Source organism: Lutra lutra, chromosome 10, assembly GCF_902655055.1.
Source record: "Lutra lutra chromosome 10, mLutLut1.2, whole genome shotgun sequence".
In the NCBI taxonomy this organism is placed as follows: Eukaryota; Metazoa; Chordata; class Mammalia; order Carnivora; family Mustelidae; genus Lutra; species Lutra lutra.
In genome coordinates, this window is record NC_062287.1 from 45,292,607 (window position 1) to 45,306,673 (window position 14,067).

Below are 14,067 nucleotides of genomic sequence, written 5' to 3' on the forward strand. Positions count from 1 at the left end.
TTGGTATCAAAATGATTTGGGTTTGAGTTCTGGCTCTCTCACTCTCTGGGTGACATGGGGTAACTTGCTTAACTGCTCTGTGCCTTGGTTTCTTTGTTCCCTATAAAGTATAAAATGTAGATAACAATGCCTACCTTTCAAGAATATTGTTAGAGTTAAATGACAGAAGATATAGAAATGCCCAGTATTGCTGTATAGACAAACTCTGTAAGTAGTAGCTTCAAAGAAAGAGACATCAAAAGACTGAACAAAGGCAAGAAGAGGGGACTCTGGTCATCACTAGGGAGAGCATCAACCCAGTTTTATGCCTCAGACGCCTGGGGAGGAAGTATACTAGATATTTTCAGATTCAAAAGGAGGTGGGGGAAAATGATAGAACAAGAAAAGCAACCATGCAGAGAGGAGCCCAAAGTCTTTATTACTAAACTGCAAATTCTCTAAGACAGATGGTATCTAAGTTATTTGTTAGCATCTTACACCACATTGTACATAGTAAATGTTGAGTAAATCAGTGAATGTATATTGATTAGGATCTTGGGAGATTAGAGTCTTGGGAGATTCTTAGATTTGACAAGTAATCTATGGACTTATTTAAAATAATTTTAACATTTAGGGGTGTCTGGGTGGCTCAGTGGGTTAGGCCTCTGCCTTTAGCTCAGGTCATGATCTCAGGGTCCTGGGATAGAGCCCCGAATTGGGCTCTCTGCTCAGCAGGGAGCCTGCTTCCTCCTCTCTCTCTGCCTGCCTCTCTGCCTACTTGTGATCTCTCTCTCTCTCTGTGTGTGTGTGTCAAATAAATAAATAAAATCTTTAAATAAAATAAAATAATTTTAACATTTAAATGTAAAATATTTTTAGTGTGGAAAATCTGTTTAATCAACAAGTATCATCGAGCATCCATCACGTGTAAAGGACATAAAAAGGTGGAGAGAGAGGAGAAAACATCCAGAAGCTCATCCGTCAAGAAACAACTGCTGTTAACACTTTCAGTATTTTTCCTGTCATCTTTTTCTTTTCTTAGGAAATATACTCTGTGAATTCACTTTAGTACATCAGACAACCATATGTGGTAATCGGCAAATAATACATTCAATATATGTGTGACCCTTTATATTTAAATGAAGAGGACTGTTCTAATTTTATAGTCACTTGTCTCATCTTTATAAGTCTCATTTTAGTATACGAGCTTGAAATTTAAGGAAAAGAAGAGAAATGAGGGGAAAATACAGGTAAGTTTAATTCATATTTTTTGAAGTCTTTGGAATCCACTTTCATAAAACATCAATATCCTATAATTTCAGAAGTTATTAAAATTTAAGTTCAAAAAATTTCCCCAGTCTTCCAACATCACTTTCCTTTTGTAGACACGAGACCCTGATCTTTGAGACCAAAGTGAAAATCTGAAACTTCTTTCTGATCTGATTTGCTTCCAGTGAAATCTGAGGCATTGAAAAATCCACCCAACATCTGTAATGACACCCAGACTTCTTCCTTTTCATCATGACTTGAGAGACAAAGTCTGAACATCAGAAACAGCGCCTGTGGGAATAGTCAACTTTTCATTCTGTGCTTAAGTTTTCCCAGCATTTAAGATCATTTTGAACTTTACATTTTTTACCTTTTTTCAGTTCTCTTTTCAGCATAAAATTAAATTCCATTGCCATTAAATTCCTTATAAAGATGATAATGTTTAATGGCTGCAGAATATTCTAAGAATATATAATTTCTTAACATTATCTCTTTTTTGGACATTTAGGTTTCCAGCTTTTAGTTGTTATAAACCACAGTGCCATGAAAAGCTTTGAGCAACATTTTTTCTTTTGGATTATTTCCTAAACAAAACTCTTCCCCAGAAGGGCAATCATTAGTTCAAAAGGCATAAACATGTTTCAAATCCTTAATACCTACTGTCCACTCACTTTCACTAAGACTATGAGAGAGCACCTATTTTGCTGTACCCTCATCAATCCTGGGTAGTTTTTAAATAGGGGGAAAATGCTGACTAGATTGGTAGATGAAACAATATCTAATTTTAACATATTTATTAGATCACTGATAGCATTCAATACTCGACCATTTCCATCCTCTTATCTGTGAACTTAATTGTTCATTTCTCTTTTACGATGTTAATGCTTTATTGATTTGTTCAGGCTCTCTACAAAAATATAAATCTATTGTCCATCATCTTTATGATGGGTATTTTTCCCGGTTTGAAATTTGCCTTCAACATCCATTCAGCACACGTTTATCTAAGCCTTCCCAAAGTGCCAGGCACTGGTCAAGAATCAAGGATGGCCCAGACGCAGTTCCTGCCCTCAATGATCTCAGGGCTTAGTAAGGGGAGGCAGGCAGGTGACCACGGAGTGCAATAAGGCTTTCACAGTTTCCATTAGAAGTGTGAGCAGTCTACAGCAGATGCACTCAAAGTGAGTGGTCAGTTCTCATGTAAAGGCGGGGAAAGGCTTCACAGAGGAGATGATCCTGAGTATTGATGCTGAGTAAATTAGTGGAGCAACGAGGGACAAGGCGGGAAAAGGCATTCCAGGCAGAGAGAATGCCTCAGAGAAGGCGAGAGAGCTGGTCCCTTCGGGGAACTTCAGTAGTTGGGTTGGACAAAGGCATAAAATGTCAGGTCCTGAGAAACAAGAGGCTGGAGAGACCTCAGAACTCACAATTTCAAAAAGTGAAAATAACTTGAGATGTTCAGCAAAGTCAAATTAAGCTTTTCCTTACTCATCTTTTACATAATGTTTAAGCTGAGAAAGTCCTTTCTGACTCAGGGTTTTTATGCTTACCTTAATTTTCTTCTAGTTTCCATTTTTTAATACTTTAATTTTATTTTACTCGTGACATGTAACTGTTTAATACCTCCGGAATTGACTTTGGTATATGACGGTAAGCCTCATTTGGATCTTTTTTTCAGTTGTAATGTTTATCACATCTTTGTTGTTCGTTAAGATTCTTTCTGTAACCTTATTTGGCTAATGGGTAAAAACAGGAAATGCTGCCTATCTAGTAAGAGGTATTCCAAGCCGAGGACCATGGTAAGGGAAGCGAAAGAAATGTCGTTGGGGTTTGCTCTTTTACTGAGCTGTGTTGAACACTGCAGGTACAACTCACAAAGCACTTAGGATCCTGACTCCCCGGGTAGAGCTGCTGTTTTGTTTTTATAGGTTGCAGATTTTTAAGGAGCAAACGTGTTTCCACATGACAGCTGGAGTGGGGAGAGGGAGGAAAAATACGTCGGCGCAGCTTAATTTGTTTACTCCAGAAATTAGGTAGAGCCGGGTTTTCTTCCCCCGAGGCTGGTGGAAACCCAGTGGGATTGGCATATCCTCTCTGTCCAGTACAGGCAAGACGCCGGACTGGAGCTGAGAGCTGAGCGCTGAGAGCTGTGATTGGTGATTTGTTGGAAAGCCCTGTTACTTCACAGCAGTCTGGGGACCTGCCCACCAATCACAGGGCTCCTTACTGGAAAAAGCAACTGCTGGAGCGTGCTGGGAGTCCCTAGCAACACCCTGAGAATTTTGAATCTGACGGGGAAGGAGTGTGCAGTCAGCGGATGGTGGAGGAGAGCAGCGCCTATGCCTCAGGAAGAGGAGCCTCTCAGCATGGATCCTCCACCCCCGGAAGAGCCCTTAGAGGAGCAAACCAAAAAACCAGAAAAGCAGGAAGAGGAGATGGAGTTTAAGGAACTGGATGGTCTCAGGGACGCCTTGGCAAACCTCCGGGGTCTGTCCGAGGAGGAGAAGAGCGAGAAGGCGATGCTTTGCTCCCGCATCCAAGAGCAGTCCCAGCTCATCTGCATCCTGAAGCGGAGGTCAGACGAGGCCCTGGAGCGCTGCCAGATCCTGGAGCTGCTCAACACAGAGCTGGAGGAGAAGATGGTGCTGGAGGCTGAGAAGCTGAAGGCCAAGAGCGCGCATGCCCAGCAGCTCGAGGAACGCTTTATGACCTTGGCAGCCAACCACGAGTTGATGATCCGCTTCAAGGACGAACACAAGAGTCAGAACGTGAAGCTCAGGGAGGAGAATGAGAAGCTGAGGCTGGAGAACAGCAACCTCTTTAGCCAGGCTCTGAAGGACCAGGAAGCCAAAGTGTCGCAGCTCACCGCGCGGAGCGAGGCCCTGTCCAAGGAGCTGGAGACTGTGAAACAGAGATGCGCTCAGGAGGCCCGCCAGGCGCAAGCCAGAGAGAAGGAGCTGCTGGAGCTGCAGAGCCAGCGGGCCGGCGCCCACACCAAGGAGATGGAGCAGCTGCGCAGCCAGCTGCAGAGCCTCAAGCAGAAGCACCGGCAGGCCGTGGAGCAGCTGGCCAACGCCAAGCAGGCACACGGCAGCCTGAACCAGGAGCTGCAGGCCAGGCTGCAGACGGTCACTCGCGAGAAAGATGAGCTGTTGCAGCTGGCCATGGAGAGGGGCCGGGTGCTTCAGAACAAGCAAGCAGAGATCCGGCAGCTTGAGGAGAAGCTGGAGACAGCCGATGTGGCCCGGAGGCATGCCCTGGAGAGGTTCGAACAAGAGGCAATGGCCGTGGACAGTAACTTGAGAGTCCGAGAACTTCAGCGCAGGGTCGACGGGATCCAGAAGGCCTATGATGAACTCAGGCTGCAGTCTGAAGCCTTCAAAAAGCACAGCCTGGATCTTTTAAGCAAGGAGAGAGAACTCAATGCCAAACTCCGCCATCTCTTTCCATAGGAAGCTTCTGTTTCCTCTTTCCTCTAATTTAGAATTTAACTCTTTGTGCCTTAGCATTATGACAAGAGTAAAGTTGGTTTTCCATTTATACTTTTAAGCACAAAAGGCAATTCAAAGAAAAGCTATTTTACTGTGGTGATGTGGTTGTTACTGTTGTAAGGATAGCACTAATTTTCAGCCCTACCACCTAAAATACACGTGACATACCAGGTGTCTTTCTGTGCCTTGGAAATCCTCCTCTAAGTTTGCTATCATTATCTCCATCTTCCCCATAACTTATTCATTCTCAACCCCAGATATCTTCAGATAGCCCGAGACTTTAAATTAGCAGCTCCTGTGGACTTAAGTAAATCTTAAAAGTGCAAGGAGATGTACTGTTGTGAAAACAGTTTTGCATAGTTCCCCCTTGTAGCTAGGCAGGTCTGTAGTCTCCCTTAGTTGAAAATAGAAACTCTAACAGTTAATAGCATAGAGAGCTTGCAGAAGAAAGTGTCCAATTTTGCAAATGACAATTGCTTCCTTCACCAGCTTTACAGCAGTATCCTTTTGATTTTTATTTTACTTGTACTAGCTTGGAAAAACAAAGACTGAAATCATTAAATTTTTCACCAAAATGGGCAAACTTTATTACAGTCATTCTATATGAGCAGTAAGATTCAAATACATGAAATCATCCAGTGTTTGTTTCCTGCAAGCTTAGATCACATTCCATTTTCTTGCTTTTTTTTTCCTTAATATAAACAGGATTTAGTGGTGCAAGTATGCAAGTATCAGTATGCATAATATGCTAATAGGCAAAAGGCCCCAATTTAGGGTAACAAGTCAGAGCAGACCGCCTATGATACATAAAGCAACGCATAGTGATTGTTTTGTTTCTATTAGCATTATTTCCTTGCAATTACCTTTTCCTTTTTAATTTTTTAAAACTTTTCCTTATTTAAAAAACATCTAAATGAAATATATATGTATACAGCATGGTTTGTAGGAATACCTAAATATGTAGCTATTTAAAAACATAGTTATTACATCTATTTATAGAAAGTTTTTAAAGAGGCAATTATAAAAAACACTTGATGCTTCCTTATTTCTGTATTTTTAGTCAATACATAAACATTATAACTATCTCTCAAAATAGATTGTAATTCTGTATTTTTCTTACCCATTTGGTGCCAAGGGTCCCAAGAGTTACCTAATAATTTGGATGTATTAACTCTACTTGGTATCTTTTTGATAAACAATTTTTGAGGGTTACTCTACCTCAGGCAGTTTTTTAAACCTATTTTCTCACGGTCCTATTAAGATTGTGGTATTAAATACAAATTCCAAGAAACCATGATTTTGGCTCAAAAAGACTATTTACTTCCTCTTACACATTCAAGAATCAGAATATAGGAGCTAATTTAATTACGGTTATCCCTTATTGGAGTCATACTATTTATCATTGTGCTGAAGCAGTTTGGATGGCTTGTTTAGTTATTTAATCCATAGGGCCATGTGAGAAGGTAATTATGTTTATTTCTATTGCAAAGAAGAGGAAACTGGGATTCAGTAATTTGTCCAAGGCCAGTTGATCCCTGGGGGTGCTGGGATTTTGATGACAACATCCCACTGAGATTCCTTGACTACTTACAGAGTGCCAAGCTCAGGGTTTAGGCACTAAGAAGAAGCATGAAGAAGCACTTTTTCTAGCCTGGCAGAGCTCCCACACAGTCTAGTCTAGGAGCAAAAAAACCAAGTACATACAATGTGATATGTCTTCCTGAAGGTGTTAACGAGATCGCGGTAGGTAAAACACACACACACACACACACACACACACACACACACACACAGCAGCTAACTCACCCTGGGGTAAAGGTCAGGAAGGTAAAGAGGATTAATTGGCAGGGATGACTAACACAAGAGTTTTGATATGTAAGTCGGTTCTTAAATAACTAGAATTTCATCCGTGTAGAAAGGGAGAAAGTCTTATCTACACGATGAGACAGCATCGTGTAGAAAGTCATGGTGTTTTTAAACAAATGTACAGGATATTTGTGGACATAATAGGTAGTTGGGAGGACGTTCGGAGAAACATTATCTACAGATAAGACTGGAAAATTAAGTTGTGGACAGAACACAGGGAGCCTCAAAGGCTAGGCAGACCCCTTATAATGGAGAGTGAAAAGGAAAAGGGGGCAAACGTACAAACGCAGCCACAGAAGCCCTCCTTTCCCCAGCCAGGTTTGGGCTGCTTTGCCTGTGGTCTGGTGCGCATGCGTGCCTGGTGGGCATGTGTGCATAGAGTATCCCCTCCTTTATCCCACCATTGCCCCCAACCCTTTCTGCCTGTCCAAGCTCCACCCACTGGGCCCAATCGGTGTCTGGAGGTGGGGTAGTTTGCCCAGATTTTACACCCAACCTCCGTGGAGGAAGCATCTCCTGGGCAGAGACAAGGTGGGGTCTTATAAAGGCCTAAGGGCCTTTTGGGCAACGAATCTTGGCATCCTCGTACTGAAATGTGGTCTAGTGGAGGATTTAGCCCATGGTACTTTCTTTAGATGGGGAAAGGTGCATCTGGAAGAGTGCGGGGGTAGGTAAGGTAGGGGGACACGGGCATGTGTCCCCTAAAACATGGGCACAAAGGCATGGTCTCAGGTGCCCGGGTCTGAGGACAGTCCTGTTCGGTCATGCTAAGGCTTTTGTATTAGGTTGTATGACATGAAATTGCCACTTTGTGGGTTATAAATGATTAGATAGTGACTGTTTTGTGATGTTCACTCTAATATCCCTTTGAAAGATATTAAAAGGATAGGATAGTGGGTAATGAGAAGATGGATGCCTACAGAATTGATGGAGGAGACTGATGTGGAGAACAAAGATAAAAGAAATGTAGGAAAAATTAAACTTCCTTACAACTTAGAACCCATTGACAAGTACTTGGGAGAGGCAGAATAACTTTCTTCCAGGAATTCAACTGCCTCAAAACTTTGCTGAAGGCAGAAGGTAACCTTAGCTTGACAGTAGTCCGACCTCCAGGATCCTGTAAGTCTTCTTTAACATATAAAAATCCCTTTGGAAACCACCTTTATATCTACACCGCCCTTTGCCCATGCCAAGATATATGTTAGCAATCATCCTCCAAACATATGGTCCACTGATAAATATCTGAAGGGTCTCATGATTAAGGTTTTACTAGACAGTAGTGAATGACCTTATCCTAACAGCAGCTAGCCCCTCGAGGTCCTGGAAGCCTTGCTTCCAAATTCCTTGGAGACTTAAGCTATGGCTAACACACTCCAAACTTAAAAGTATATAATCAGTCTCTTATCATGATCTCAGTGCAGCTTTTTCCCATGGTCCTGTCTCGTGCTTTAATAAAACCACATATTTTTGCACCAAAGACATCTCAAGAATCCTTAATCTTTAGTTTCTGAACCCCAACATTTCACATCAGAGCCCACAATACAGAATAGAAAGAGGATTGTGAGCCTATCATGTGTCAAGTGCTTTTCATTTCAGCCATATACCAACGCCAGAAGGAAGGTTCATTTATCACTGTTTTACAGATGAGAAAAGTGAGACTCAGGAAAGTGACTTGCTCAAAAACCAGAAGGCTTTGGTGGGGGGGGGAGGGGGCAAGGACAGGAGAAAGGTTTGAACCCAAGCTCCTCCGGCAGGCCCAGCTTCATAGGTGTGTCACCTGCATGGAGGCCCCACATTTGGTTAAATGCTCTGCTGTCAGTGTCTTGAGATTTTTTTTTTTTTAGAGAGTGAGCAGGACTAGGGGTAGTTGAGGGGCAGATGGAGGGAGAGAGGCTTAAACTGACCGGACACCCTCTGAGAGCCTGACTTGTGGCTCAGTCTCACGACCCTGAGATCATGATCTGAGCCAAATCAAGAGTTGGATACTTAACCGACTGAGCCATCCAGGTGCCCCAAGATTCCTAATAATTGTGACAAGGAGTTCCACGTTCTCCTTTTGTGCTGGGCGCTGCAAATTATGTGGCTGGGCCTGTTTTCTAGCTCAAAAATCCATGCTTTCTCCCACTATACAAACTACCTTCTAAATGGCCACAAAAAAGCATTATTGTTTTCCCCCTCCGTGCTCCACAGCACTTTGCATTCCACTGTCTCAGTGCTTATCTTGTTTTAATCTGTGACCCACAGATTTGGGGATGAGTGACAAGTGTAGTTATTGTGGTATGCTGATGTATAAAATGATGCAATCACTGGAACAAATTTAAAAAGTAAAAAGTGGCCACCTCTAGACTACTGCCCTTGAGGGGAAATTTGAAAAACAACAAAACTCTTTTCCAAAGCAGACCTGTAACCCTGGTGAATTTCTTCTGCAACATTCACAGCCAGTAACCCTAAAGTGAAAGTCAGCAGGACAGAGATTCTAAAAACAAATAATGTGTGAATAGTGCTGTGTAGATAGTGTGATCTTTTGTGTTATGTTTTTGTAACCTCAGTGTGCCTCTAAGGAACTTGTTTAGTTAAAAAACAAAACAAAACAAACAAACAAAACCATGGTGAAAGAGAGAAAAGGAAGGAGAGCTAAAGAAAAGGTGAACTGACCGGGCTGATGTTTTCATACTCACTCTGCTTCCATTAGGGAATATTCATTCAGGTTAATTTGTTTTTAGTAAGGTATTAATAAAAAATTTATTTCTTCCCAACTCCACTATATTAAGCAGCTATTTATTTATTTATTTATTTATAGGCTCCGCACCCAGCATGGAGCCCAATGAGGGGCTTGAATTCATGATACTGAGATCAAAAGTCTGATGCTCACCAGACTGAGCCACCCAGGCACCCCAGGTTAAGTAGTTCTTTAAAGAACACTGAAGGAGTACCTGCCTGGGCACTTGCTGTTCTATGAAGGCCTTGTTGACCAGATACCTCTGGGTGGATGGGGACGCCTATTGGGTAAGCCATCGACAGTACCTGATGCACCACATCTACTGAGATTAACAGAACCTTATCAAGCAGGGAGTCTTTTTTTTATCTTGGTCTCCTAAAAAAAGTTGGAATTTTGGGGAGTGGCCAAGAATTGGCTTTTCTAATCATGTGTGCATCTCCCTAAGGAGAAGCTCAATTTTATTTTCTAAACACTAAAAACATCTGATTAAATTTAAGGGCCTGAGGCTGTAAAGATGAGTCTTGCTACCTGATGCAGTTCTCTCTAAGCCTTCTGTTTATTTCACTTTGAAAAAATTAATCCAAGAAAACTTTTCCTTTGGACAGATCTCCCTGGTCATTCATTACACATTCAACTGACCACAGTGCCCCCTTCCTCAACCACCTCACTCCTCAGTTCTACAAAGGGACTCATCTTAGCTATTTGCCAGACTGTGCCTATTGAATGCTCTAATCCACTCATTTGTACTAGTTTAAAATAATCTTCTCTTTCATGTTTGAGATTGTTCATTACAGCATTGTTTGTAGTAGCAAAAGATTGAAAACAGCTTAAATACCATCAATAAAGCACTGGTTAAATAAACTGTGGGCCCTTTATACTACAGAATACATTGCAAATGTATTTTTTAATAAAAGAAAACAGGGGCACCTGGGTGGCTCAGTGGGTTATAGCCTCTGCCTTTGGCTCAGGTCATGATCCCAGGGTCCCGGGATCGAGTCCCACATCGGGCTCTCTGCTCAGCAGGGAGCCTGCTTCCCCCTCTCTCTCTGCTTGCCTCTCTGCCTACTTGTGATCTCTGTCTGTCAAATAAATAAATAAAATCTTTAAAAAAAAAAAAGAAAAAGAAAGCTCTTTATGTATGGATATGAAAATATCTCCAGGACACAAGTAGGGAATAAACAAACAAACAGGGTACAGAATAATACCTGTAGCATACTGTCTTCCACATAAGGGGAAAAGAGGAATAAGAATGCAAACATATATTTAATTCTTTGTGCTTAAATACATATTGAAAATAATAAATACAAATAAAAGTGGTTATTAGTAGTATGGAGGGGTATGGGGACTGGAATGGTGAGGGATAGGACTGGGAAGGAAACTCAGTATATACCTTTTTATGTCATTTGACTTTTTTTTTTTATTAACATGTATTATTTGTTTCAGGGTACGGGTCTGTGATTCATCACTCTTACACAATTCACAATGCTCACCATAGCTCATACCCTCTCCAGTGCCCATCACCAGCCACCCCATCCCTCCCACTCCTCTCCCCTCCAGCAAACTTTAATTTGTTTCCTGAGATTAAGGGTCCCTTATGGGTTTTCTCCCTCTCTGGTTTTGTCTTGTTTCATTTTTCCCTCCCTTCCCCTAGGATCCTCTGTCTTATTATTCAAATTCCTTATATCAGTGATATGATACATACATCATATGATAATTGTCTCTCTCTGACTTATTTCACTTAGCATAATACCCTCTAGTTCCATCCACATCATTGCAAATGGCAAGATTTCGATTTTTTGATGGCTGTATAATATCCCATTGTATATATATACCACATCTTCTTTATCCTTTCATCTGCTAATGGACATCTAGGCTCTTTCCACAGGTTAGTTATTGTGGGCATTGCTGCTATAAACATTCAGGTGCACGTGCCCCTTCGGATCACTACATTTGTATCTTTAGGGTGAATACCCAGCAGTGCGATTGCTGGGTCAGAGGGTAGTTCTATTTTCAACTTTCTGAGGAACCTCCATGCTGTTTTCCAGAGTGGTTGCACCAGCTTGCATTCCCACCAACAGTGTAGGAGGGTTCCCCTTTCTCCGCATCCTCGCCAGCATCTGTCATTTCCCGACTTGTTAATTTTAGCCATTCTGACTGGTGTGAGGTGGTATCTCACGGTGGTTTTGATTTGTATTTGCCTGTATATCATTTGACTTTTGAGCCATCTGAATGTATTACCTATTCAAAAAGACAATATAATTAAAAACAAAGAATCTTCCACTTAACTGTTTAACTTCCTAGTAAGCTCTGTTTCTGTGTAGGTGACTCAGAAGGCCTGCAGATTTTTCTCTCTCCAAGAGTTAAGTAGACAAGACATATTTTATATAGAGCCAAATATGGCCTGACAGATTTAGGTCAGGCCATTCGATTGAAAGCTGCTGCATTCACAAATGTTCAACAACATATGGCTAATAACAATTTCTTTTCCCACCCTGAATGCCTTCTAAAGATGACTATTTCTCTCCCGAATTTAAAGATTTGAATGTATTAACTTTTCTCATGGATTTTCTTATGTCTGTGTGACATGAATTTTAGATCTTAGAAAGAGTATTTTCTCATATATTAAAGCCTTTAGGCTGGTATTGGTTTTGCCCTAACAGACAAACAAGAGATGGTAGAGGATAGGGCAGGCTAAGCCATTCTGACCTTCCCACTTTAATAAGTTATTCATCTATGTACCTCATTATTTATTGGGAGCCATTAATTGGCCAGGTACTGTACCAGGTTCTGGGACACAATGTGAGCAAGGCAGAGACCTTATCCTCCTGATTTTGCCTCCTGGTGGGTGAAGTGGCAGTTAAGCTAAATCCTGCTAAATGTGGTAAGAATTGCCCAAAACAAGAGATGAGGGAAACAGTAGACTATGGTAGCTCGGCAGCCTTCAGAGCATGTCCTGTTGCTGGTAAGAAGCTGCCTTTTCCAGTAGTCATGCCATCCAGGGCTGCAAACTAAGCAGTCACAGTAGACTCTTACCACAGACCCTGCAGTCAGATTAATCTCATTATACTCACATCCATGTTTATCTCCGTCCCTGCCAGAAGTCTGAGCCTTCATAATCTGGCTCAGCCCTCCCCCCGCCTCCATCCCCACTCAAATCCTGCCACTAGGTCCTTTGAAAACCTAGATCTCTGATCAGCAAACTACCAAGGTATTAGTGCAGTGCATGAAGGAGTGTACTGGCATCAGACTGTCTGGTCATTTACTGGGGGACCTCATACTGGATGAAGCTAGAGAACAGAGCTAAAACTTTCAGTGAATGAGAGATATGACCAGAAGATGGCATGAATTTCACACTGGTGTAACCATAAAGAGAAAAAAATTATCTGAATTTAGGAAAGAGGTGGTTTTTTTTTTAAGATTTTATTTATTTATTAGAGAGAGGAGAAAGAGTACAAAGGGAGACTGAGAGGGAGAAGCAGACTCCCTGCTGAGTGCAGAGAGCCTGATGTGGCTCTCTATCCCAGGACCCTGAGATTATGACCTGAGCTGAAGGCAGACGCTTCACCAACTGAGCCACCCAGGCATCCTAGAAAACAGCTTTTTAAAGGAATATCCTTAATAGGCAATATTCCAAGGAAAAATAGAATCACAACCAAATCTTAGTAAATTTTATTTATTAGTTTTATGGTTAGTTGTAATATTGGCATTATTTAAAAACTATTATATTTTAAAAATATTTTTAAACTATCATATATATATATATGAGTTTTGTATATCATATGATGAGAGAGAATGAGAGAGGCTAAAGCAAAACTAATTATATTTGTGTTGCTAGGCACAAAATTTTCAGTGTGTATGTTAAGATAGTAAAAATTAGAGTAAAGCATTTAATGTTAAATTTGAATAAAAATATCAGTATAAATCTATGGGCAGTTTTTCTTTGAAAAAATAGATATGTCCCAGCTCTGTCAACTGAAAGGCCTAATTTCAGTGACAGTCTGATATGAGCATCCCTCAGGCCCAGTCTGTGGCCTCCAAAAACTATTTTCCATTAAAATGAAGAAGGACTCTTTGGAGAAAGTGCTAATTCCAGATCTGTAGCTGGAAATGTACACAATGAACCTGATTACAGTTAGTTGTACCAGAAAGCAAGTAAACTGTCAAAGACTAATACAGTTCTCTTAACAAGACCTGAGAGCCAAGTTGGAGAGGTTCCCAACGGCTAAAAATGAATAATTCGAGTACAAAAATAACTGCAATTGAGTGAAACAAAACTGAATATTTAAAAATCTGTGAGTTCATTATGATACATAAAAAAGACAAACAGTAGCAATAATAAAAACAACAACATGCAAAGCTCATTCGTTACTAACTGAAAAGTCACTATTAAAAGCAATTAATTGATCATTTATCTTACTTTTCCTGTTCCCTGTATTTTAGGGTGACAAAATGGCCCCTATGTGATGAAACATAGTTGTTTTTCAGGGAATCCCAGGTAATTAAAGGAATAAAAAAAGTTAAAAGGCATTATTTTATAACCCGTAGTGAAACAATTTATTCAGGCACTGATCATCATTAGGTGAAACTATTAGGAGAAAGGTTAACAGAGACTTTTACAAGGGAGGTGGAATTAGAGTGTCTCCATTTGAAAACTCCATCATTCTTAGTATCACTTAAAACAGGAAAGTTAAACATGCTTATGCTGTCGGATGCCTGAGAATGTGCACATTTTCTTCTAGGAAGTGT

The 14,067-nt window shown here is 41.0% G+C and overlaps 1 protein-coding gene across 1 annotated transcript; it reads left to right on the top strand.

The window, feature by feature from the left end:
• The first annotated feature begins 3,449 nt into the window (after positions 1–3,449).
• On the top strand, positions 3,450–4,910 carry CCDC89 (coiled-coil domain containing 89). The gene has a single exon (XM_047694008.1). The coding sequence runs from the start codon at positions 3,585–3,587 to the stop codon at positions 4,695–4,697; it is 1,113 nt and encodes a 370-aa protein (XP_047549964.1). The 5' UTR covers positions 3,450–3,584; the 3' UTR covers positions 4,698–4,910.
• The last annotated feature ends 9,157 nt before the right edge of the window (positions 4,911–14,067 follow it).